The sequence below is a fragment of the Pseudonaja textilis genome, chromosome 6 (genome assembly GCF_049901715.1).
Source record: "Pseudonaja textilis isolate UNSWEBS1 chromosome 6, rPseTex1.2, whole genome shotgun sequence".
NCBI lineage: Eukaryota > Metazoa > Chordata > Lepidosauria > Squamata > Elapidae > Pseudonaja > Pseudonaja textilis.
In genome coordinates this window covers 30,973,951-31,001,848 of record NC_141995.1, presented here as the reverse complement: position 1 = coordinate 31,001,848, position 27,898 = coordinate 30,973,951, and the positions used below count along the sequence as shown (strand labels likewise).

Below are 27,898 nucleotides of genomic sequence, written 5' to 3'. Positions count from 1 at the left end.
CACCCCGCCCCTCCCCGGCGCGAGATAGCACGCACGCGACAGCTGTGACGGTGTTCTCCAGGCCCTCGAAAACTGACTCTCTTACCCCCCCGCCCAACTCCTCTTCGGGAACCCCAGTTGTTGTTTTTTTCCCCGCGCGCCACGCACCGTCTCTCTCTCCCTTCCTCCCCGCCGTAGGGCGGTGGCGGTTGAACCACCCCTTGAGGTGTATGAACAACGCCGCCGCCGGAGGCCGCTGTTCGGGCGGGGGGGCGCTTCCCCTCCAGCCTCAGCCCCCGTGGGGCGGCCCAGGCTCGCAGCACGGAGCTGCTTCTCTCAGTTTCGCTCCGATTTTTCGACGCCCCGCTTCTCTCCCTACTGCTGCCCAGCAGGGAACGGAGGGAGAGGCGTGTGCCGGGCGTTGCGGCGGCGGCTCCTTCTCGGCATGTCAGCGGCTGTCCCGCCGCCACCATCTCGGGGTGAGGAGAAGAGGAACGGTGGTGGGGCCTGGTTCCTGGAAGAGAACCATCGGGAACCGTTCCTGCTTCCTTCCGGCCAAGTAACTGAAGCTTCCCGGGAAAGTGGCTCCGCCGAGGGTTTGCAGTTGCAACGACAGCAAGAGGACGACGAGGACAACGACAAGTGGCCACGGGGGAGGCCGCAGCAGTGTCAGGTGGTCGAGGCACCGCCGCCTAAAGAGAATCCTTGGACGCGTTGGAAGCCTCCCCCCAACTCCGGTAGTAGTTTATCTCCTTCCAACGCTTCTTCTGGCGGCGAGTTCACTTCGCAGGACCCGGGTGAGAAAGGCCGCTGTGCAGGTGGAGGGGGTGGGGTGACGTTAGGTGGGAGAAGTTGTCAAATTGAGTAACAGCGCTACTTTTTTTTTTTTTTTTTGCTTGGGGTATGTGTGGGAATCACGGCGTTTCGCGCTCGGGTTTCTTTAAAGCCCTCCCTTCCCTTCTTTCGTGTTGACCCCAAGTAACACGAGCTGTGGAGAAAAGGCGTGGGCTATTTGCCAAGCCGACCTTAAGAAATGTTCGAAGCCGTTCGAAGTTTAGGCACGCGGTTAGATTAGGAAAGTTGAACGTGACGGGATGTGGCGGGTTTTGGGAGTTAGGCGAGACCGAAGAAGATATGAAGGTCTAACTCGAAGATCTCCAAACTAAACCACTTTAAGACTTATGGACTTCAACTCCCAGAATTCCCCAGCCAGTCATGCTGCCTGGGGAATTCTGGGAGTTGAAGTTTACATGTCTTAAAGTGGCCAGGTTTGAAGACCCCTGGTCTAACTGGAAACAAAACCGCTAGAATTTATAGTTGACATTTGGAGGTCTTTGGAGAGAAATCATGGAGATGGGAGTGAAGTAGTTGTCTGGTTTGATTGTTTTTTGAACCAAATGCCACATACTTTTAATGTGGAAAAACCTGCGATTTTTTTTTTAATGTTATTTATTAGTTACACTAATTCCATCCTATGACTATTTGGTGGTGTAGTCACCGGCGGAAAGGGAATGCTTTCCATTGAGAATTTGAACTTTGATTCAAACTTTAATCATATTTACTGAATATAGTCATAGCAACACAGTGATTCAGCTTGCCAAACATTTTTTAGAAAAATATTGATGTTCTGCTGAATGAAGATTAAAAATATTTTAAACTGCAAATAACTAGATTTTAGATGATGGCAGAATCCAGTAGTTATAATAAAGTATGCTTAAGGTTTTGGAGTAATAGGGAAGTCTAGGGTCTGGTCACCCTGAGTCATGGAAACTTGCTGAGTGATTTTGAAGTAGCCATTGTCTCAGCCCAATAGGTACTATACAGGTAATCCTCAACTTACAGTAGTGCACTTAGTGCACCAAGCTACTTTGATTGGCCGGTAGAAGTGGCCTTGGGGCGAGCGCACACACACACTCCCCTCACTGCGAAGCCGCTTCTACCGGCCGATCGAAGTGGCTGGTGACTGAACTTGGGGAGCTTCCATCGCCCAAAAGAGACTGCCTAAAGGTGAGGGGACACAGGAAGCCATGCCACGCCCCGAAGCGGCTGGGGACTCTGCCTTCAAGGGAGCTTTCGTTGGCCGATAGAAGCGGCCTCGCAGCGAGGGGAGTGTGTGTGTGCGCTCGCCCCGAGGCCGCTTCTACCGGCCGATCGAAGTGGCTGGTGACTGAACTTGGGGAGCTTCCATCGCCTGAAAGAGACTGCCTAAAGGCGAGGGGACATGGGCAGCCATGCCACGCCCTGAAATGGCTGGGGACTCTGCCTTTGGGGAGCTTTCATCGGCCGATAGAAGCAGCCTTGCGGCAAGGGGAGTGTGGGTGTGCGCTTGCCCTGAGGCCGCTTCTACCAGCCGATCGAAGTGGCTGGTGACTGCACTTGGGGAGCGTCCATTGCCCGAGACTGCCTAAAGTTGAGGGGACACGGGCAGCCATGCCACGCCCCAAAGCGGCTGGGGACTCTGCCTTTGGGGAGCTTTCATCGGCTGATAGAAGCGGCCTCACAGTGAGGGGAGTGTGCGTGTGCGCTTGCCCCAAGGCCGCTTCTACCGGGTGATCGAAGTGGCTGGTGACTGCACTTGGGGAGCTTTCATCGCCCAAAAGAGACTGTCTAAGGGCGAGGGGACACAGGCAGCCATGCCTCGCCCCGAAGCGGCTGGGGACTCTGCCTTCCGGGAGCTTTCGTCGGCCGATAGAAGCAGCTTCGTGGCGAGGGGAGTGCGTATGGGTTACTCTAGGTGGGGGAGGAAATTAAGTCACCCCCGAAAAGACGGCCTAGCCATTTTTTGGGGGCTAAAATAAAAATAAGGCCCAGCCTTATTTTGTGTGAAACATGGTATATTTCTGAAGTGTTGCTCAAATTACTTAATAGGTTAGGTGACAAGGTCATATACTTGTCCAAAACTTCATGAAATCAAGGTAATGTATATCCATAGAATTCTTCTTATTCATGGACCACAGCCTGTCATAAGAGTTTTGTCCCACGTTATTTTTGACAGTGCCATGTTTTTGGTAGCAATATTGTCTTGGAGATGCTTATAAGTGGCTTGTTCTATTACCTGTTCGGACATATTTCCAGGAATTGATGTTAGGCTTGTTATAATTATTGGGATCCTCCTTTTTCCCCTTTCTCTTTCAGAGGTGGACTATATTTATCATTCTTCAGTTTTCTAGTATCTTTCTACTTTTCTAGAAATCCTCAGAGAAAATCATCAAAGATCCTAACAAGTCTTCAACCACCTCTTCTTTTAGTGTGCCCTCATGTATTTAATATGACCTATGCCTTGAAGGCATTCAAATTAGTATAAAATATTTTACTACATCCTTACAGGTCTGCATCTTCCCCTGTTGTGTTTGTTATGTCTGGTGCTACTCAAATGATCATTTGCTTTGGATAGAGCAGATTGCTTCGTTCCCAAGTGCCCCATAAAAGACATACGTTATCCACAATTTTGTTACCTTCATTGTCATTTCTAAGACTTGCTTATGCCTGATATCATTACTATGGTTGCTTTATATTTTATTTTAGCTGCTTTTTTCACTGTGTTCTTTGTCTTTTATTACTTAGAGCTTGCCCATCTTTTGCATTTTCAGCTGTCAGAGTAGTTTCATCAGTATAATTCATGTCACTAAAGTTTCTTTCTTCAATTTTAAAATCACACTTCTTCCAATCCAGCTTCCCTTAATAGCATTTGGTACATAGCTTGAATAAATAAACGGAGTATACAGCCTTGTTGCACTCCTTCGACAACGTAGAGCCCCTCTGTTTCATCATTTTCTGTCCATATTCCTTTCTGCAATAATGTCTTATGTTCTGCCTTTTCTAAAGTTTGAACATTTAGTATCTTTTTTCCATGCAGGTCTCTAATCAGCGTTGGATGATCCTTAACATTACTTGCTACCAGTATTTACTAGCATATAGTGTTAAGGATATGGTAAGTTAGTTTGCACACTTTATTAAGTTTCCTTTTATTGGTGTGGGGGGGATTGGAATGTTGATTGATAACTTCCAATCTATTGATCACTTTGTCATTCTACAGATTTGCTGATATTGTATAGCTTATTTAGAACTTTAATAATTCTTCTTTTAGTGTTTGCCATAATTCATTGGATATTCTGTCAGTTCCTGTGGCTTCCTGTTTGGTAATGACCTGAATGCTGATCTAACTTTATCTTCTAGTATTAGAGGTTCTTGTAATTAAGGAACATCTTTTAAGGTTTCTGAATGTTGGCATCCTTACTATGCATTATTTCAGCATGTGCTTTCCAATTTTGTTATATCTCCTTTGAATTATTTACTAACTGTCAATCAGTGTCCGACTGAAAGTTGGAATGTCTCTTCTAACAGCTTTCTCAAACTCTTTGTAAAGGTTCTTTTTGAGGTTTTTATCTTTACTGGTTTGGTTTCTTTTATCACGATTAACTTACTCAGGATAATTTATTGAAAGTAATTTAGATAGGAAAACTTTTATTTTGCTTCATAAAATTTTTGATCAATAACAAAAACAATTGTGAATGCTTCCTAATACTATCATTTGGGGGAAAAAACATAACTATACTTGCAATTGTATTTTCAATATTATTTATTAACATATGAAACAGAGATTTTAAGAAAAAATAAAAATGAGAGTTGTTTTTTATTTTCTCACTCTCTTTTCTTTCAAATGCTTCCAAGACATCTGAAACTGTTTGTGAGAGCCCTGATACTGGGAGTTGTAGTGGCATTGAATGGCAGTGGGAGCAACAAGCGCTTCTATGGGTTTTTAGCCCCCACTCCCCCCCCCCATTTTGTTTATATCACAACACACAGAAACTTTCATCTTTAGAACACAGCTTTAAGGAACACTCCTTCTTTAGCAACTACCTCAGTTAGTGATCATTTACAAATACGTCAATACAAAGGCACTTTCTCTCCCTCCCCCCTCTCCCCCCCCATCTCTTTTGAATGGAATGTGATTGCTATAAACAATAAATGAGACAAAGAAACAAATGATAATTACATTCTACTATGCATTTCTCTGGAGATTATCCATTATTTTTATCTGTTGTTCCCAATAGCTTTATTTTAGTGCTTTTATTAATTAAGATTGCTGGATAGCTGTACTTTGTGATATACTGTATTTGTTTGTTCCCTTTTGAAATACTTTCATAATTCAATGGCATAAACACTGTGAGATGATAATTACTTTTTTGCAATGCAGACCAAATCTTGGTTGTGTATGTATTTTTAAAACTATTGTTAAGTATGTTTAAATACTGTATTTCATATTTTCTAAGAAACATTAATCTTGAAATACATTGGTAATCTATTTCAGAAATAAATTATGTACAGCTAAGTTGATGCTATACATACTTGCTAAATATATAGTACTATTCAACTGAATCAGTTTAAATCAAACTTCATTGATTTAACTACTTTTCCTTTATTTTAGAACTGCAGTGTTCTACTAAAGTCATAAAAGCAGGAAAGTTGAAGATAAAGAAACCCAGTAAGGTATGCATCGATACAATTAAAATTCAATATTCTGTTATTAAAAATTCAGTTATTGTGTTTATATTTATATTCTAGCTTTGATTATAAAATGTATATAACTATCCTAAACACTTTGTCCATTGTTTTTAATTACAAAATAATGTAAAAAGGCATACCGTATATACTCGAGTATAAGTCGACCCGAATATAAGCCGAGGCACCTAATTTTACCACAAAAAACTGGGAAAACTTATTGACTCGAGTATAAGCCGAGTTTTTCAGCACATTTTTTGTGCTGAAAAAAAACCCCTCGGCTTATACTCAAGTGAGATTCCCTCTGAAAAAAAAAAAATGGTGTGGAGCTCCGGAGCTGGGCAGCCGCTTCCCTGCTTCCGTGTTTCCTTTGCAACTTGTAAGCATGGGGGTAATTGGAAGCAGAAAAGTTCTTGCATGAGGATATATTGTTTTTTCTTTATTTAACTGTTTTTTTTGGGGGGGGGGGAAGACCCACCGTCATGTGAGAATGCTCAGACACGAAATCTATCCACCTGAAAATAAGTGTGTGTGGAGGGGGGATTTTAACAGAGGGAAGACATAGGGAGAAGGCAAAAGCGACGGAAGATCCTTCAGGGGAAACTGAGGGGAAGACTCACCCTTGGCCCAGATGAGCCCCCTTCCCCGCCCCTAAGGAAGCAGATGCAGCCAGCAAGGGCAGGCAAGCCCCGCTTCACGGACTCCGTCCGTCCTCGCTCCCACCCACCCACCCACCCAAAGCCACAAAGTCCCCCAATCGCGCAGCCCAGAATCGCCCACCCCTCAGGGGGCAGCAACAACTCCCGGTGTTTCCTGAGACAAGAAGCTCCGCCGTGCAATGAAAGCGCCCTGGCTCTAGGCTCAGAAAGCAACGCGAGCCGAGGTGGCTTCGTTTCCTCAGCCCCAGCTGCTTTCAGTCCGCTTGGGAGGAGGGGGAGGAGGTGGTGGAGGCTGTTATATTGAAGTCATTCATTACATTAAGTGCTTCTTTAAAAGTTTTAGAATGCTTTTCATATTTTCTTGAAATGGGCTCAAACTACATTTGTGTAATTGTTGCCTCTTCCTCCTACCCTTTAAGAAAATTCTCTGTGCTTCTATAGTCTCTCTTTTGCACTTGTGAGGTACATGAGCATTAGTAGAGTACAAGCATACAACAAATCTCAATAAATCTGCCTAATGAAATTTATACTTTGATTTTTCAGTGAACTTTAAAGATTCTGCAGAACATGATAGGCTTTGTATTTATAATCTCAGCAATTTTAGAAATATTTTTTGCAGCAAACAGTATGCACACACATAGCATTTTTGACTTTATCTGCTTTTTTAATGAAGGCATGGCTCTCCATCTCAACATTCATATTTAGGATGTTCTTGTGAACCAAATGCAGTTAATTTAAAGACATGAATTCTGATTTGAATTTCAAAATGTTCTCTTTTTTATTTCCTAAAAGATATGCTTTCTTTCCATATTCCATGTCAATTCCTTGTGACAAAGTATTCTTTATAACTGCACTTTCCTGATGACAGTAAGTTTGGTGCTGTTAAAGGGTTTGACCTTTTCTGACTGAAGGCTTCCAGAGTTCTGTACCTATTAGTATTTCCATTGCTGAAAGAGGAGGACATCCTAATAATTCCTTAAAGCTCTTTCCTCTCTGCTTTGAGAATTGTACTCATAATTTCTTTTATTTACTACTTTGAAATGTAATGATAACTTCCCTTTTTATTACTATGATTCAGTCAATTACATCTGTCCAAGACATATATATAAATCACTTCTGGGCTATTTTAAATAAGAAAGAAAAGAATTGTTCTTATTCCTGATGGTTTATTTCAGGGGAACTACCTTCACTCAACCTGTGTGTATTCAACACTTTAATCTCTAAAAAAAGAGATTTATCTCATCTTTGTAGCAACAAATGAAAAACAAGAATAAACTCAGTAGTGTTTTAGGCAGACTAGCAGGCGATAGTTTTTTCTTCTCTGGGGTGCTTAAATGCTGTTCAGTCACAATGCTTCATTATCATTTAATTCCTTCCAGTCTAAATTAATAACAAGGGTGTGTCTGGCCACTAATGCTGTAGTATTTAATATAGAAATATAGATTTTTGGGGAAAAAGACAACCAGATAAAGTAGAAAACAAATGCCTCATCCGCTATATTCAGAACAATCAGAAAACTCAAAATGACACCATTCAGAAATGCTACGCTTGGTTTCAATGTATTTGATTCTGATCTAATAGGGGTTTTTTTTCTCTTGTCAAGAAAAAAGAATGCTGTAATTACTTAATATAATTTTTTTATTATTCACAACTGCATATGTTTTTAGGGGATTTGACTGCCACATCTACCATGGCATTGTTTTCCAAGTTACTATGACAGTATTGATAAATTCAGAAAAATTAATTCAATCCTGCCCACCCCCAAAAATCTATGTAGAAAATATGTGAATTCATGCCTTTTTCAAAAACTCTTTTAGGTTTTAGTATTGCTTCAGTTCTGTTCTTAAATTCCGTATTATCTCTTTTCCTTCTTAGATATACATGTTTTTAAAGATATTTAACCTTACCAATAAGGCTACATTATGATATTGCAGCATTTCTGTAGTCACATTGTCAAAATCAGGAGGCAGGGGGCTTAGCAACCAGTGGGTGTTTATGACTATTACAGAGCCTTGCAGTCTTGTGATTTCATTTCCATGTTTCACAGGTGGCTCCCATGAAGTAAGGTCAATGAGAAGCCAACATAAAACCACAAATTTTGGTCATGTGATGTTTCAATTAAGGACCAGGGGTGATTTGCTTAACCATTGAAGCAGAACATCATGGACCATAATGCCTCATTTAGCGACTCACCATTTAGCGATGGAGTTGCCAGTCGCAATTTAAGTGAGGAGTACCTCTATTTGCTCTTTGCATCTTGTCATCCTGCTGTAATAGTGAACAGTTATTAATAATCTTATCTATAATCTAGTTGCTATAGTATGATTTCATTGACGATTATGAATACTTTCCTGCTTGCTTTTGAATAAATATTGTATGAACATTAAGTTGTTGTTTTTTAATTGCTGCAGGCAGATTATTTCAATGATGCAACAAACTGGCCAACACCAAGTGAAATTGCAAGCTCTGAGGTAAGTTCATTGGGTGGGGGGATGCACCACAGGTTTAGTTTTCTATGTCATTATTGTTTGGGAATTGTTTGTCTACACTTCTAGAAGAGAGTACAAATATATACTTTTTGCTACTCTTAGCATTCTACTGGTGGTCCTTCCTATCTAGAATATTCATAGTTTTATTTCTTTAGTTAATCACAGAACCTTTGGTTCTTCCACTCTGTGGAAAATTATACTATTTATTTTTTAAAATCTTAGATGCAACAGTAATACTTCCACATTGATGGCTTTTCTTTTTTCTGTACTGTTGTCATTAACCATATGATGTATTTATTTTGAAAGCATATTTTAAGTAAAAAGTCATATTTATTTATTTTTGATTGGGAGCTCCTCAGAGGTGGTTATAAGATGGGAAGCTATATAATTTTTTAAAATAAATGAATAAAAATAAAAGAACTGGTATGCTTGAAGATAGCTGAAGACACTTTGACCGTGCTTAACAAGGACAATTAGAAATTACAGAAAGTTAGAGCTTTCTGTAATCATTTTGCAGCTAGTCTCTATTGTTGACCTTAATCACTTGCGTTTTCTTAATGAGAGCTCGATCACCTGTTTTAGAAGTGATCATGAATGGGTAAGAAATTATTAGTTTAGAAAATGCAAAACCCTACAGTCTCTCTATGGATCTTGTTCCCCTCATGGTATGTAAAGAAAAGAATGGATCTTGTTCCCACCATTATATGGAAAGAAAATTAAAATACAGCTCATAAAAAGTTTGTACTTGAGGCAGATTTGAAGAAATAATAATTGGGACTTTATGCAAATTGCCTCTGGTAAATAAGGGATATACAATCATTTGATTAATAAGGGGCAGAAGTAAAGATGGAAGAAAACTGGATTTTTTTTAAAAAAAAAATAAGTTTGAAAGCCCTCAGTACTTAAAATTAAATTCTTACATCCTTTAATATTTTGTTACAGTGTAAAAATGTAAGTAATCAGAATAAAAAAGCTCCAATAAAAAAAGAGAAAGAAGAAAAAAATGAAAAGAAAAATGCCAATAAAATAAAGGAAAATGTGGAGATAAATCCAGATATTCATGGAGAAAATGTTAGTGAAGATGAGGGTCCGATTAACAATCAAAAGAAAAAAGGTTAGTCTGGACTAAATTTTATCTATAGTTTCGAAGTATAGTAAATGTGAATATTTGAGAATATTACTACATGTTTTCCTCTCTGTGTATATATTAGAATTTAATTGCAACTAATATTTTAGAAATGATTGTATTAGATCTATATTCTCAACAACATTATACTTTTATATTTTATATTTGAAGGTAATAAGCATAAATGGGTACCACTTCATTTAGATGATATGAAGCCAGATAACCAAGAAAGGCCAGGATCTCAGAACAGTTCAAGGTCCCAGCCAGAAACGAGCAAACTTGTGCCTCACAACAACAGACGTAACGAGGCAAGAACTAGTATGTCACGTAAAATTCTGGTGGTTTATCTTGCATGTCGTTGATGTCTGACTATGGAAACTTCAGTTGTGTAACTTCAGAACTTTATTCTTCTGTTTCCAAAAGGCTGGCGAAGGGATCGGGAAAAGCGAGAAGATCATGATGAAGTTTCAAGTGTGAGAAGTGAAGGTGGCAGCGTTAGAGGATTTTACAGAGGACGAGGGAGAGGCAGGGGAAGAGGAAGAGGACGTGGAAGAGGAAATCCTCGAAGTATGGAAATAGAAAATTATTAAGAAAGAATGGTATTGAACATACTAAATTGCAAAATTAGTGATAGTTACATGGGTTGCTTATAACATAATGCCAACCCATGGCTTCTAATATGAATTAGTTTTATAAACTATAATAATAAACAATTTGAAATGGGCTTAGGGTTTTAATTTGTGCCTGGTTTGTGTAACAAGCAATTATAATCTGTTGCATAATAGGACATTATAGGAAATTCGAAATTTGCAAGTGTGATTTAATAGAATTAACTCTAATATTTCATCTTAAGAATCGATTTTTCCTTCAGAATGTCTAATTTGCAACATTGTACTTTTGCCCAGAGTCTGATACAGAATCTGAAAAAAAATTCATAACATTTCATTTGAGGAGAGAGATATAAAAGCCAAGAACACATCAACAGTAAATCAATTAAAAACAATTGGAGACTAGATTAATAATAGTATGGAAAACTCCTCGAGGAATGAAGAGTTATGTATAAAATGATATCTCTCCCCCAGATATTTATACTGCTCCTATCCTGCTGATGTTTTGTAAAGAGATTCAGACTTAAATATTATAATAAAAATAGGAATGATTATTGATATACAAAAGTATTCAATGTCCCAATTTTTCTATGGTCAGAAATCTTGATCCCCCCCAATTAAATAGCCATGAACTTTGCTCCCTACAAGCCAAGCCATATATATTTAAGGAAACTAGTAAAAAAAATCTAAGCCACTAATCCTTACCCTCAAGAATAAGAGGAATAGTTGGATATGTATCTATGTATTGATTATGTTGACAGTGACATGATGCCATTGTTAACTCTTGGCAACAGAAAAAGGAAGAATATTTAAGTTAGTACAAATGTTCTGTGATTCCTTTCTCATGTTGAATCAATCAATGAAAGCTTTCAAGGGTACATTTACTTAATCTACTTTTTTTCTTCTGTTAATTTTGAAGTGAACCATGACTATTCTTGTGGCTACCGAGAGCACTATAGTGAAAGGACTGATCAGCCATTTCAGCCAGATCTTAGCACTAATATGATGTATTACTATGATGATGGAACAGGAGTGCAGATGTATTCTGTGGATGAAACATTGCTGAAAGAATACATTAAACGCCAAATGTAAGTAGATTGCTTAATGTATGTGCTACAGAGGGGCGAAGAAGCCAAACTTTAAATAAACTGTCTTTGAAAACCTTAGCTTTTTAATGTATCGGTGGCATTGATTGAAAATCAGTGTTTGTTCTTTTACTCACATTAAGCATTTTCACTGTGAATTTTTACAAAAGATGAATCTTGACACTCTTCATACTACAAAAAAAGTATATTTTACCTTACGTAATACAGTGTGACAAATTCACATGTCTAAGACACTTTGTGTTGTTATTATATAGAACAATTTTCTAAAGAGGTTTTGATGGTTAGTTTACTATATTGTATTTGAACTGCAAAAAAATCAGAATATTTTTATGCGTGGATAGTTTAATTCAATAATATACAAATAAAAGTAGAATCAAAATCTAAATGCTGAATTATATCAAAAACTAATACTGAAGAAAGTCCTATTAATCAGCTTTCAGAGGTTACGGGCTCTCCAAACTTATATTTGCGCTAACCTAAACATTTTTAATTGTTTTAGCGAGTATTATTTTAGCGTAGAAAATCTGGAAAGAGACTTCTTCTTGAGAAGGAAGATGGACCAGCAAGGATTCTTGCCTATATCTTTGATTGCAAGCTTCCATCGTGTTCAGGCTCTCACTACAAACGTAAACTTAATATTAGAGGTAAATCAATATTTCTAAATAGTAACAAATGTATATTATATTTGCACAAAAAAACATTTTAACAAAACATTTTTTTATTTGGACGCTATTTTCTGGAATTGCAATTTGCATTGAAAATAGATGGATTGAATTAATGACAAACAATTATTTTCTAATAACACTTTACACTTTATATTTTTATAAAGAATATACGAGTGAAATGGGTGGCATATAAATTTAAAGAATAAAATACAATCTTGAATACATAAAGAAACTTATCCAATATACAAGGTAAAATTTAAAAAAAAGAAATTGAATACTGTTAAAATATATTGATTGCTTATTGTAGAAGATCATAATTTTCATTGTCTAGGTAGCTCTTTTTTACTATTCAGCATCATTCAAAACTGGTGGTGCTGAACAAGGGCTGCTTAACAACTGATATTCAAAGTTCTAACCTTTGCAGTGCCCCTACAATTACATGATTGCAATTTAGGCATTTGGCAACCAAGTCCCACTTATGATGATTGCAAAATTCCACAGTTACTTGATCACCATTGATGACCTTGCCTGCCAGCTTCCCCCAAGCAACGTCGCTGGGGAAGCCAGCAGGAAAGATCACAAGTCACTCAATTAAATCCCTATTCTGATTTTACCATGCACCATGCCATCCCTCCTTCCCTGCACTCTCACATCACACCTAAATCATTCTTCTCTGTATTTCCCTCTGTTTTTATATGTCTACCCAATTGCTCTGTCCTGGGCATGTCTATACTCACAAAGATGTACAGTTCTTCTTCTCCTCTCGGCCTCCCTATGCTCACATGCATGCACCCAAGTTCTTTGGATTTTCCATTTAGCAACCTGCACTTCTTGGGTAATGACAACCAGGACTGCCCAAATTGCTATTGCTAAAAATAGAATAGAATAGAATTCTTTATTGACCAAGTGTGATTGGACACACAAGGAATTTGTCTTGGTGCAAATGCTCTCAGTATACATAAAAGAAAAGATAAATTCGTCAAGAGTCATAAGGTACAACACTTAATAATAGTCATAGGATACAATAAGCAATCAAATCATACTAGGAAACAGTATAGATCGTAAGGATACTATTGCTAAGCAATGCAGTCATGTGACATGATTTACAATCATATAACTGAGTGATGGCAATCCCAGTCCTAATTGCTGTCATAACTCATTTATACTTACATTTTGTGCTAAACTAAACATTTTAACTGTTTTTAGCAAATAGTATTTTAGTGTAGAAAACCTGGAGAAGAAAGGTGGACCAGCTGTCAAAACTTATATATATATTATAAATATCAAAGATTACCTGTAGAAACCAGGAGTGAGACAATTACATATTTCATTTTAAAAGAAATTTGCCAAAGTATAGAACAAACGTTGCTTGTAGTTCAGGGAAAAGCTGTTTCCAAATGAAAATTTGTTTAACAGATTTTTGCAAAATTCAGAAAATCAGGCCATCTTGAGAAGTGAAAACAAAACAAACTCTTGCAAAGGTCATTGTTGGCTTCATAAATATTTGTCTATCAAAACAGAAATTAAGTAACTTGTATTTTGTAAACTTTATGTATAAAAGGTAAGGTTCTAGTGTTAAGCATCATTGCATTTTATTTACATGTAGGTTAATTAATATATTTATTTGTATAATACAGGCCTTAAAGGACAGTACCGAAATAGAAATAGTAGATCAGAAGATGAGGAAAAAGATAGAACCAGAAAAATGGCCAATTCCAGGTCCCTCTCCACGTAGTCTTCCACACACAGACTTTTCTCAGCTTATTAACTGTCCAGAATTCATACCAGGGCAGATTTTTGGTTCACGTACAGGTAAGATGTTTTTATTTCAAATTGTATTTTAAGGCTCTTTATTCATAAAGACCCAGATATCCGATTTTTAATCAAGTGGCAATTTATAAACTACTATTGGCCATTACTGCTTCAGTTTTCAGTTTACTTCCATTAATTTCCCCTCACTTCTATTCTTGAAGAAATAGAAAATGGAAAATATAACTAAACTTGTAAGCTATTAGACATTTAATGGCCACATGCTATTTTTGAAATAATGTGTTGTATAGCCTGAGAATAATGCAATAGGTGGCTTGTCTTATGTGCTAGAAAAATAGGCAATTAAGAGAAAGAATGTTTTCAAACAAGCTAATACTGCAGTTCTTAATAGCAACATATTGTATTTCAAAATGTTTGGTGTAAGCCAGGAATATACAATTGTCACTCTCAACAGGTACACTAGTATGTTGTTTTCAACATGTTGAGGGAAAGACACAAAATATGGGTATTGCTAGTACTAAAAGTGGCCTTAATTTTTACAAAATGCAAGGTTTTAAGAATTGAAATTAATTATGCCTATAATTCTGTCCATAATACCCCCCCCACCTCCACCCCTACTATGGGAAAGGTAATATATTTCACTCTGTCCACAGTCCAAGATGGGATATCAATGGTTTACAAGGCCAGATCCTTATAGGGTAAGGAGGAATACCAGCACAGACAGGATTTTTTAAATGTGAATTTCTTAAAAATCAAAAATACAGTTTATATTCTTGGTTGTTTGATGGAAATACAAAATTCAAGATTATTGTGTGTCTTTTGCAGCTAGCTAGAAAAATATTATATACTAAGTACTGGTTTATTTGGTTAGTAGTTTTATATTTCCATAGCATACTATTTGAAACATGCTCCGGGCCACAATATAATCTGCATGACTTTATTTAGTGTGATAGTTTGAATTGTATCTGTTGTGAGACATAAAGCAGGAGAAAACGTCAATATTCATTTTGTTTTATCCTTGGTGCCATTATTTGTTGTATATAAAAAAAAATTAAAACTGAATCTCTATAATCATCTCTTATCTCTTTGAGGTTTAAGATATTTTTATAACACTTATAGTCACCAGAAAGAGAAAAATATATAAATTTTATTAAGAAATAGGTTGGTTGATAACAAAAAATGGGCTAATCTTTCCAAGCACAGAAAAATATTTTTCCATTTTAGAATCTGCACCAAGTTCTCCAAGAATAGGAAGTCTAAATATTAAGAAAAGTATTGAAACAAGCAATCTTGAAGTAATATCTAAAGCATTATCTACAAGCCTCCCGGATTTGGATTCTGAACCTTGGATAGAAGTTAAAAAAAGACATCGTCCTTCCTTAGTGAAGCCAAAGGTAATGCTTAAAATGTTAATTTTAATGTTTGTATTTTTAAAAAATCCCTGTGAATGTAGAACAAGTCCAGGAAAAATAGGTCATATTCAGACATGTTTCCCAGATAAGATATCCATGAAATTTTACATCTAACTTATTATGGTTGTCTCATTGAAAGATTGAGATACCATACTTAAGAAAAAGACATTACATAAGGGAATTAGAAAAAGTAGCAAACAAAGATGTTATATGCATATATACCCAGCTATATTCAGCCTGATATTCATTGCTGGTATTCTTTTTTGAATAGACTGTAGAAAGAACTGGTTTAATTGCTTCTCTGGATAACGGTTGGGATTAGGTCTGTCAACTGTTTGCTTCTTAGAAAGGAAAGAAATGCATATTAAGATGATGGCAGCTGCACATCATATGTTAATGCAGCTTTGGAAAAAGAGGAAAATAATATGTAGAATCTATTGGCCCCATTACTGATATATTTAAGTCCATTCATTAATTTGTACATTCTGTTCTTTTCTATTTTATTAAGCATGAATGCTAAAAATACTATGTCTGCTGATAATTTATCTATTATTTCTCCTTGTAAATGTTTTTATTTTTGCAAGAACATTAAACATTTTTTTGCCATTTTCAGGAATCTGGGTCTGGACGTGAGGAATTGACAAATCAACCACCGCCACCATCTTCTGAAGAACAGGAAGAACTTGATTTTTTGTTTGACGAAGAGATGGAACAAATAGAAGGCAGGAAGAATACATTCACAGAATGGTCAGAAAGTGATTCAGATTATGAAATTGATGATCAAGATTTAAATAAGATTTTGATTGTGACGCAGACTCCACCATATATGAGAAAACATCCCGGAGGAGATAGAACTGGCAACCATGTGTCACGTGCAAAAATTACATCAGAACTTGCCAAAGTTATCAATGATGGATTATACTACTATGAACAGGATTTGTGGACAGAGCAAAGTGAAAATGATTGTATTGCTATGAAGGTAATTATGAATTTGAGCAATAAATGTAATTTAATGAATGTGGCTGCTATGGCCTTAACCCTTCAGCATAGATGAAAATATATTTGAAGAATCTATAACAAATTCTAGTCATAAGTGAAGACTGGGAAGGAAGCTGTTTCAAAATCAAAATAATAAAAATTCAGTCATATGATAATTGTCTCTTGAAACTGAGTAGAAAACTAAAACACAGCTTTGAATATTTCATAGTAAAGCTACTTTTTCAAGTAATCACATAAATAATCTATTAACTAGATCATTGACAGTAATAGATCTTGTTTAACCAAATATTTATTTCAGAGGATAAGATGGGACCTGAGAGCTGTGAAATATTGCTTTTTTTTTTTTTTGATAATTGAGGGGGTCAGGCATTTGTTCTCTTAATCCTACAATTTGAGTAATTTGCTTGATGAGAATGATTTTATGTTGAAGGCATACAATATGAATTTGAGAAAACTGAAAACTTCAAACATTATCAGCACCATAGTATTTCAGTTCTCTGTTGCCAGGTGGAATAACTATTTCATATTTTCAATTCATTAAATGTATTGTTTATTTTGCATTTTTCCTGTTGGCTATTATTCTTGTTATAGTAAAATTTTACACATTTCAGCAAGAAGTTGAAAATTTTAAGAAGTTACATCTCATCAGCAAAGAAGAATTTGATAGTCTTACTCCTGAATATGTAATGGATTCAAATCAGGATGATTCTCCTGGTCCTTCAAAAGGTATGTATGTCTGATAATACAACAAAAAAAGTTATACTATCAATATAACACTCAGTATGATGAAATATGGATAAAATTTTAATCTTTTCTCTAATATTAACATGGTGTTACAGCTATCCCTTTCAATTTCAAGAGCTTTCTGTATATGTGTATTTAGAACAGGGGTGGGATGCTACCGGTTTGGCCCGGTTTTATAGAACCGGTAGCTCTGAAGAGCAGCAGACACCGAAGGTTCTGTTTGGCCCAGCTGCCCGCTCAGGCTCTTGGCTGTCCTTTATTTCCTCCTTTTTCAACCTCAGCTGCTTTGTGCAGCACAGCTGAGGTTGAAAAAGCAGGAAAGAAGAGGATTTTCAAACACTGTGTACCCATGCACAGCACTTGTCAGCTGTCCGAGCAGCACAGCTGAGGTTTTTAGGAAATGGTCTAATATGCACGCGCAAAATGCACTCTCACTTGGGGTGGTACTCTACCTGCTGGAGAACCGGCAAATTGCGCCGCTGGCTGGCTCTGCCTGCCCCACCCACTCACTCCTTACCTGGCATGCCTGCCATCAAACTTGCTTGCTAAATTGCTATTTTTCTTTTTTTTCCCCCAACCATCAGCTGTTCTGCTGTGCCAGGAGATTTAGATTAGCTAGAAAGCAGAAAATCATTGAATTTCTTGCTTTCTAGCTAATCTAAAAGCAGAGGTGGGACTGAAGCTTCTATTATTCCAGTGCAGACTCGGGTAGCAGATGGCAGAAACACAGATCTCTAAGTGAATCTGTGACTCTGAACAACTCAATCTGCCTGCTTGCTCTGCCTGATTTTGGGTAAAAGTTGCTCTTTTTTTATTAAAAAAAAATCAATATTTACATATATGGTGTGTTGTGAGTTAATTTTATGAGTTAACTTGCTAGCAGATTTTATGTGACAGACTCAGGTAGCCAGTGGCAGATATATAGACCTCTGAATGAATCTGTGATTCTGTGAGCAACTCAATCTGCCTGCCTGCTTTGCCTGATCTTAGGTAAAAGTTGCTCTTTTTTTATAAAAAAATTAATATTTACATAAATATTTATAATATTTACATATAAGCTACGTCCAGCCAGTCACATGACCACCAAGCCACATCCACATCCACATTAGGCCACACCCACAAAACCGTTTAAAAAATTTGAATCCCACCCCTGATTTAGAACATGTGTGTGGAATGATTCTTCGTTGAATATTTCATAATTTCTTACAAAACAATTTGCTTTGTTTTGGTTTTCATTACTTTGTACTGTTAAAAAGAATTAGAATTTTTCAGAAACCTGTTGCTACTAGTCAAAACAAAGTTTCATTTTGAGACAGTGTAGGAGGTAAACTTGTTAATCTATGGTAGCAAAAAAGCAGAAGTCTAATATCTTCCAATTGTAACTTTTATAAAAAGGTATAAACTTTCACAAGCTGCATTTTTCTTCAGCAGATACATAGAATATTTCATGGTAGTACATAATTAGAGAACATAAATGTGAAGCAATAAGTGTATGGTTTTTGTAATTTCCACTATCTATTTTGTTCTTTTTAAATTTAATCTCAATTTAATTTAATTTAAACTTTAATATCTGGTGATGTATATTACACTCAAGGAAAAATGTTGAATATATAAAGGATAACAGAAATATGCAAAATAAGAGAATAATAAATAAAAATAGGCCCAGTGAAATAGAACAGTGCTATTGAGACCAAGTAAGATAAAAAGATAGTACTTACCTATACATGTATTAATCATATGGTCTTTTTAATTAGATGTTACTGAAGAGCTGGCTTGTCAGTTGTTTGGTGTCCAGGAAATACCTCCAACAACAATGGCTCGCTCACTGCCAACAGCTGTTCCTGAATCTCCTGGAGTTCACCCTACCAGAACACCTAAAACACCTCGTACACCAAGACTGCAAGATCCTAACAAAACACCAAGATTCTATCCTGTGGTTAAAGAAGCAAGAATTATTGATGTTGGGGTAACCAAAACCAACATATCTTTCTGGATCATTGTAAATTATTGCTATTACCGCCAGAGAGCAGTTTTTGAAACATGTTGTATTCCTTGCTAGGTCAAAGCTGCTAAATCTATTTTGAAATGTATTGTCAGCTTCCTGTTAAGGCTAGTAGTTGAGTAGTATGCCATAATCAACTTTATGACCTCATAATACATATGATGTGTAAAGTGAAATTTTATGAAACTGGATTTTAATTAGACTGTGATTCTTCAGAAAAGTGGCTCCAGTCACACTAGGGAAATATAATGCTATATTTTATTTCAGACACGAAGGAAAAGAAAAACACGGCATAGTACCAACCCTCCATTAGAAAGTCATGTTGGCTGGGTAATGGATTCCAAGGATCACAGACCAAGAACATCTTCCATAAGGTAGAAATAATTTATTATGTATTGATAATCTTAATTTGTGTGTGTTCTTATAATCACTGATGAAGTTAATTTAATTACTTGGTCTTTCAAAATATGAAAAAGTGGAAGATACCATTTTCCTGAAAGCCACATATACTCAAAAATATACTCAAGATTTGACCAAGGTTATTGCTTAGAAGTAAGTTTGGGTGTTATTTTCCCAGTTGAATCTGTGGCAGTTGTAAAACTAGTAGAAATAAGAGGAGATATTTGTTAATTTCCTTTCCATCCTTCATTTGAAATGTCCTTAGAAGAGTGAAAGTTTACACAATTAGGTGTTCAAACAGATAAGGTTTCTTTGGTTCTTTTTTATTATTTATCGCTTTTATTTCTAAAATGCTTTTCATAGCAGCAGAAGGTTTATTATTTCCTGCATTGATCACATATTATATGTCGCATGAAGACTCCACAAAATGCTAAAAAAAGCTGCGTTCACCTAAAATATTTAAAGAAATGAAGAAAAATAATGTTAAATCCCCCAAACACCTTGCATATTTAAGTAAGTGCCAACACCTCACCCGACCTACTGCTCCTGTACATTTAACATAACTTTAACAATTGTTAAGGTAAAGGAATGTTAAGTAAAAGTAACAAAACTGTACATCAATTGCTGTATCAGAAAATTGGCCAAAGTAAAAAAACAAGTTTCCACAAACTCCAATATTTATGTTTGAGATTTGTAACATAAATTGGTAATTTATGGTGGCTTGCAATTATAAATTATTGAAGGCAATTGTGAACAAGAACTAAGAACTATCTGCCATAGGTATTTTGTTATGGAAGAACTCTGGATGTTGTTATTTTGTAATGAAATGTTTATAGAGATTGACTTTCATTACAAGTTCAATGGCATCTGAAATTTTTTAGGAAGCAGTTGAATTATAATCAGTGTGACCGAACATTTTTCATGTTGTTTGGAGCTAATATCACAATGACCACATATTAATTGCATTCAAGAATCTTATTTGGTGTATACTTCAGGGTTTTCTGGGAATTGTATAAGTCGAATGGGAAAGTCACTGTATTAGATTCAAATTTGATAACTATAATAATCAAGATTAACAAGTATTATTAATTTCAAAATGTTTATAATTTTTTAAAAGTCTTTATCGGGCTACTATGAATTGCAAAAATCAGTGGAAAATTTCTCAGCTCATATAACTGATGATGATGGTTGATGCACATTTTATATATATGTGTTAATTTGCATTGGAAAGTTTTCCAATGAAAACCTAAAAACTTTCACCTGAATTTTTTCCCCATTGTTCTGGAAAATAGCATTTTTGCTAATTCGTCTCATATTTTTTCATTATTATATAATGAAAAATTAATACTCAGGAATTATTTTGATTATCAATGTTATCTAAAATTATATTAAAGTAAGAAACAAATGAGCTATCTGAAGAAAAAGGATACATAATAGTTTATATAGAACATATGACTAACTTTACTGAATACAGTCAGTGACTTATTTCAAGGTTTTATAGCCTTTATTTCAAAGTAGTTCGCATGTGTTCTTATAGTTGACAAAGCAAATATGTTAAATGCTTGCCCACAGTCAAATACAGAGCTATATGTACCTTGTTTATTACTTAGAATTGTTTTTCATTATATTTATTGTATGATTAAATATTGTATAATTAAAGCTGTAATGTTTTGAAATGTTTAGAATCAATAGATTTGAATGTTCAGAAAAAAGTTAGCATACTTCTTAAGGAAGCATGCTGTGATAGAATGCAGACAACTGATAGCATGTCCTAAAGCAGGGGTTTCAAATTGGCAGCTCGTGGGCCAGATATGTCATGTGCAGGCCACACCCACCCCAGCTCTTTGAAGGGAAAAATATCATGAAATCTCACATGACAGCAATATGATGGCAAGTTTGATACCCCATGGCCTAAAGCAACGGTCCCAACCTTTCTGGGTCTATGGACTGGTGGCAGCAGAGGCAGTGGGGGTTGATGATTTCATGCATTCAGTCTAGATCCGGCTTATGCACAAATGACGCTTTGTGTGCTCGCCGGTTCCCAACTATATGCGGATTTGGATTGGGAACCCTTGTCCTAAAGTTTTCCTATATTAAAAGTATTACAGGTAGCCTTCACTTAATGACCAGTTGCTTAATGACAGTTCAAGCATTTACTTCAGGCTCCAGCAAAAAAACATCCATGGAGGAAAGTGGATTCATTTAAAGGCCACATCCGCTTAATAACCATAGTGTTTGCTTAATGGCTTTCACAAAAATAGTCATTAAAAATTGGTCATGTGACCTACTTAATGATTGTCATGATTTCTGAGCTCAATTATGGTCATGTTGAGGATGACCTATGATTGGAAAGCAAGCATGTTGGGAAAGAAGAAAATATCTCTCATGTAACCATCTTAGTGATAGTAGCTTTCTATGTTCTAGCATTTTTGTCACAGATAAATGGTCACATAGTCAATTTGGTACAGAGGGTAAGGTTCATCAGGCTAGAAACTCAGAGACCATGAGTTCTACTCCTGCGTTAGGCACAAAGCCACTTGAGTGACTTGAGGCAAGTCACTTTCTCTTAGTCCTATGAGGAGACAATGGCAAACCACTTGTGAAAGACTTTGCGAAGAAAACCTCAAGGCCTTGTCCAGGCAATCTCCAAGAACCGTACATGATTGAATGGAAGAAAAAAAACATTCATATAAACTTATAACATACAGTAGTTATATGCTCATTGTGAAAGTTCAATTTAATGTTACAATTTGTGAAATGACTAGTCTTAATGTTAGAGACTGAGACAATCTGCTGAATTATGTTTCTTATACCATTACAAAAGGCATTTTTGGAAAAAATCTGAAACTTGTTTGTTTCATTTCACATAGCAGTTCAAATGCATCACCACTAGAAGGTGCTCCGCTGTCAGGAAGTTATGGATGTACCCCTCATTCACTTCCTAAATTTCAACATCCTTCTCATGAACTTCTGAAGGAAAATGGTTTTACTCAGCAAGTGTACCATAAATATCGCCGTAGATGCCTAAATGGTAAAAATCTAATATTTGTTATTTTTAATTGGGAAAAAAGAACATATATTTGTTTATTTGTTTAACATACAGTGGCTTCTGTTCGCAATTAAATCGGGTTCCGACCCAAAAATCCACCCAATTTTTTTAATTGGGTCATGATTCAAAAATCAGGTGGCGAACAAACCCGGCCGATTCCCTTTCCACACCGATTTCCCCTGCCATGCATGCACAGTCAGTTGTGTTTCCGGTCACGACCAAATCAGGTTGCAACTGTAGTCCTGGAATGGATTATGGTCATGACCCGAGGTTCCACTGTATTTAGAAAGCACCTATCTCCCTCATAGAGTGTTGTATGAGCAAACAGTGTAAAGCAAATAGTTTTGTATTATTTCCAAAACTTGAAACAGGTTCATTTCAACCAAATGTTGTAAAATGCACTAGGTGAATGAACATTCATATCTGCTTCTTCACTATATTCTAATGCTCTTTTTTCTATTTATCTCACAATACTACTAGAATTTTTTTTAAGCACATGGTAATGAAATGAAAAAAAGTCCATTAGAATAAATCACAAGCCTTGTTGGAATAATATTAATTTTAACACTCTCATAGATAAATGTGATATATGATTTTAACATTCAGATATTTTTTTTCAAATGATTAGCTAGTTTGCTACATTTATAATGTATTTTAGTATAAATTGTCAATTTGAAGAAATATACTAAACGGGCTACCTCATACTTTACTTCTTTTTTTCTCTTGTCTCTAGAAAGGAAACGGTTGGGAATTGGCCAGTCTCAAGAAATGAATACACTGTTTCGTTTTTGGTCCTTTTTTCTCAGAGACCACTTTAATAAGAAAATGTATGAAGAATTCAGGCAACTAGCTCTAGATGATGCAAAAGAACATTATAGGTAATACTAAAAGTTTTATAGTTTTCTAAAATTATACACAATATTAGTAGTACTGGTATGAATAGTATTTAGTATTATAAAATAGAATAGCTCTTCCAGCAGCGTTTAGTAACATGATTTATTTTCCACAGAACACAAGCTGTTTGTTGAGTATCAGGAAGGAATAATAAAAGTAATCTGATAGACAGTTGGATCCCACCCTGCTCCATTTTGCTCATGACTAGCATTTTTTTTAAAAAACAAATATTGAATCTCAAATTATAAGCAAAAAATAATAAAATGAAAATGTTCCTGGTTCTAACTCTTCTTATCAGGTTTAATTATGTTAACCAATCTTAAGAGGTGGACTAAATGGCAAGGATCTGTTTTCTCTTTTCTAAGATAGATTACCGAGATAATTGGAGGCAGTAAATATATAGAAAATGAAATAGTAATCTCTTGTTTATGATGGAAAGTTGGAAATGTATTGCTTTCCAATATGAATGTTCTATTTAGCTTCTATAGTTGAGAATATTTATAAGTATTCATATGCTTGTCCAATCTTCTTTAAATTAGGGGAGTTACAAATATTAATTGTACTCAATGTGAACATTATTCCTATTGTCTTGCCTTGTTTAACACTGTTAAATTACTCTCCATTGTTAGCATTTTAATACTGTAAGACAGATGTTTTTTCTCTATATATTAAGGCCATTTATAATTTTACTTTTCCTACTTAGGTTTTTTAAAAGAAAGATACTTAAATTTTTGAATTTTTTATTTTTGAATTCACTATTCTATAACTATTGTAACTAATTGTATTTGTCTTAAATGTTATACATTTGTCTGAAATATTATAGGGTTTCCTGCCTGAATAGGGGTTTGGACTAAATGACTTCCAAGATCCCTTCCAATTCTATTATTCTGTTATAACTTTTAGAAATAGGTTGATACAATGGTACATAGTATTCCTAATGTATTCACATTATATTTTTATATAAAAGCATTCTAGGGCTGATATGTTTTGTATAAAGTTCTGAGTGTGTTAACAGTAATTTTTTTTGCTACTATTGTAACTGAATTGTTTGCAACAAATTATTCAAATTTTTAATTCCTGAGTTCCCTAAGAATGAATTAAAAGGATGGTGTAGTGAAACATACTTTTTGGAGGAAAAAAATATTTTTTCTTCAATAAGCCTTTTTTCTTTTAAATAACAAAAACTGTAGTTGATCTACAGCTTAAACAGGATATGTAGTACATTCAGACCACTTTTGTAAATTTTGTTATTCTGTAGTTGAAATTCATTTTTTTTCTCATTAATCTATATTCAGTACTCAATAATGACAAAGTGGAAACAGAATTTTAGAAATGTCTGTAAATTTATTAAAAAGAAAAATCTGAAATACAACATTGGCATAAGTATTCAGACCCTTCACTCAGTATTTGTGGAAGCACCTTTGACATACTACTACACTTGATCTTAGCCAACAGGCAAAGGAAAACTTAAGACCATATTGGTTGGAAACATGCAGAAGAGGCCTTCATCCTGCAGTGGGTAGACAATGAATAGCTAGAGTGATGATGATGAAACATAAACAAAAAGAACTGTATGCTTTTTTATTTGTCCACATTATAAGAAAGCAAGAAAAGAAGTCATATGGAGTTAATTAGACTACTTACCTATTTATTCCTTGTTTTTTAGGTACGGCCTGGAATGCTTGTTCCGTTTTTATAGTTATGGGCTGGAAATGAAGTTCAGGCAAGAGATCTTCAAAGATTTCCAAGAAGAAACAAAAAGAGATTATGAATCTGGTAATGCGCTGTTATATTTTTCCCATGATAGTTTATCTTCTTGCTTCATATTTTTTATATGCTAATCTGTTCTTTTTTAGGCCAACTTTATGGGCTAGAAAAATTTTGGGCTTATCTGAAGTATTCACAGTCTAAAACTCCACCTATTGATCCCAAACTTCAGGAATACCTATGCAATTTTAAAAGATTGGAAGATTTCAGAGTTGATGTGAGTGTTGACATTCTCTCAAACAAATTAACTTAAATAAACTGTAAGCACAATTTGTTTAAAAGAACAAAAAGGACAAGGACCAATACCATCATCATTAGATATATTCTATAATCCATCCAGAACAAATATGCATGGCTGAAATACTATTTGGAGACTTACTATGTATAAAGATTAAATTCTTAACATTTTCTCATTGTGGCATTAGGCTAACCCTTTAGCTGTTTTTGGTAAATATATAATATTTAAAATGTTGAGAACTTAAAAATAATACCATAATGAATTTTCATAGAGCATTCTGGTAAATTGTAATAAGATGCCCATTCTCTGTTTTAGCCTCCGATTAATGAAGAATCTGGGAGAAAAAGGCATTTACCTGGTGAGGAGTGTGATCATCGCAGATATCAATCCAACACTGCTTCTAAGATCCTTGCTGGTAATTCCTCAGCTGTTTCTCAGACGTGGGTCCCAATAAATTTTCCCACTACAAATACTGTACAGGAGTTGAATAACAGCATACACCAGAATAGTACTGCCACAAATTCAAGATGTGATATAACTGAGCAGTAGACTTTCAGTAAGCTTGAACCTTAAGATCAACTCCTAATGCCAGTATTTTAGCTCAAGGATCTTCAGGGAGAGCTATTTTAAAGCTTGATTAAAAACAAATGTATAGGAAAAAAAAGAATTGCATCTGCTTTCTAACAAGATTAAATTCCAAGTAAATTCCCTTTGTTCAATTACATTGGGTTTAAGCATCATGAGAGATCCTTGGGAAATACCAGTTAGTCTGTGTTGCTATCCCAAGTTACTGTTTACAGCAGCAGCATTCCAATAGTATATACATAAATTCTTTGGAATGCCTTACAATCCAGCTCATATTTTTTTGAGGAAGTTATATTCTTTTTGTAGTGTAGGAATGTTTTACCATCAGGTTATCTATAATTTGTTCAACTTATAAAAGCCAAAAAGAAAGTTTTGAGAGACATACAGAATACATGCATTTAAATTGATAAATGCATTTTTTCAATAATAACACATGCTCTTCCAACACCTAGTTCTGAAATCTGTTTTGCTTTCTGTTTCTTTTGTTTCAGGGTTTTGAGCTGAGTATGGAGTTTTTAATTTAGGCAACAGGTTGTTTAGTTTTAAATATTTTTTAATGCCAATTCTTATTTCTACTTAAGCAAAGTAGTTTGCAAAGAGGATGAATTATGACTGTCTTGTCATAAACTTGGTAAATTTTATATATATATAAGTTTAAGAAAAAGAATAAAAAGACAAATAGGTCTATAATCATCCTCTAGTTTGAAGAAATACTTGTATTTTTCTGTTTAATTTCTCTATTGTATAAGTGACTTGCATTTCTAGGAGAGATTATTTAAACAATTTAATTGTAATTTAATATTTGACACAGTTTTAATTTAAAAGGGATTTACAAGAAAATGTACTTAGATTAAAATAATTAATGTCAAAATCACTTTAAATATGGTTAAAATCCCTTGTTTTGTCTAAGACCAACTGTACTGTCATTGGCCAAAGTGTCACTTTTTAAAAATATAAATGATTCATTGATACACATTATTTATGTCAGGAGGTGAAAATTAACCAGAAGCATCCATGAAATAACTAGATGTAGTTATTGTGATTTAAATAGTTAAAATAAGGGAATTGAAATCATTCTTCCATAAAATGGAAGAAAGTGGTAGAAATAGGTGCGTTTTTATTAGAAACAGCAAAACAGATACTTAGCAGTCTTCAGATTACTTTCACAAATAAAGCCTACCACTGTTGATGCCTTATTGCTGGGAAATACCCTAAGTGATCCAACATGTAGATTGGATTTCTGTGCTGGAAACTTTATGAAGTCCATTATATATTCCTGAAATATTGCTTGAGAATCTGAATTTAACAATTATGAATATATGTGCATATTTAATATGAAAATAAGTAGATTTCCCAGCTATTTCTAATGGAAACTAGCCTTTAAGAACTGCTCTATTTTTTGAAGACACTATTCAAAAATTCATGATTCCAGTTTTATATAGCATCTTTTCAGTTTGCTGAAGTTCTACAACTCAAATCTCTGTTCAATCTATGCCACCTCCTCCATGAAAATGATGCAGTTGTAAATTTGGATTTAAGCTGTATATAAAAGAATTATATTTACATTCATTTCTTTAAATCAAATGTGTGAATATTAGCTTTTAGTATGCATTCTTTGTGGTATATTTGCAGATTTTATAAAAATACAAAAAAAACCAACCTTGCTATGGTGTAGTATGTGTTCTTAAGCAATTTTGTTCAACTCAGTATGCTAAATTTTTATTATTCTGAATTGAAATGCCTGGGACTGTTTATAACAATAAATTAAAATAACATTATCATGATCACGATTGTGAAAAATTATGAAAGAGAACCTATGAATTTCCAGATGTTTTTGAGCTACAATTCTTAGAGATTCAAGGTAAGGACTACTGATAGTTCAGCAGCATCTTGTAGGCTAAATTC

General features: G+C 35.3%; 1 protein-coding gene across 2 annotated transcripts; it reads left to right on the top strand.

Moving 5' to 3' along the window:
• The first annotated feature begins 4 nt into the window (after positions 1 to 4).
• LARP1B (La ribonucleoprotein 1B) lies at positions 5 to 27,652 on the top strand. Of its 2 annotated transcripts, none has more exons than XM_087936153.1 (19): positions 5 to 776; positions 5,408 to 5,469; positions 8,552 to 8,611; positions 9,572 to 9,743; positions 9,927 to 10,073; positions 10,179 to 10,322; positions 11,283 to 11,451; positions 11,969 to 12,113; positions 13,772 to 13,946; positions 15,129 to 15,298; positions 15,930 to 16,295; positions 16,927 to 17,041; positions 18,814 to 19,025; positions 19,329 to 19,435; positions 22,334 to 22,491; positions 23,243 to 23,387; positions 25,070 to 25,179; positions 25,260 to 25,387; positions 25,724 to 27,652. In XM_087936153.1, the coding sequence occupies exons 1-19, from the start codon at positions 425 to 427 to the stop codon at positions 25,955 to 25,957; spliced, it is 3,171 nt and encodes a 1,056-aa protein (XP_087792279.1). In that variant the 5' UTR covers positions 5 to 424; the 3' UTR covers positions 25,958 to 27,652. The 2 variants fall into 2 exon arrangements, with proteins under 2 accessions (XP_087792279.1, XP_026553817.2); XM_026698032.2 differs by having other exon boundaries at positions 22,331 to 22,491.
• The last annotated feature ends 246 nt before the right edge of the window (positions 27,653 to 27,898 follow it).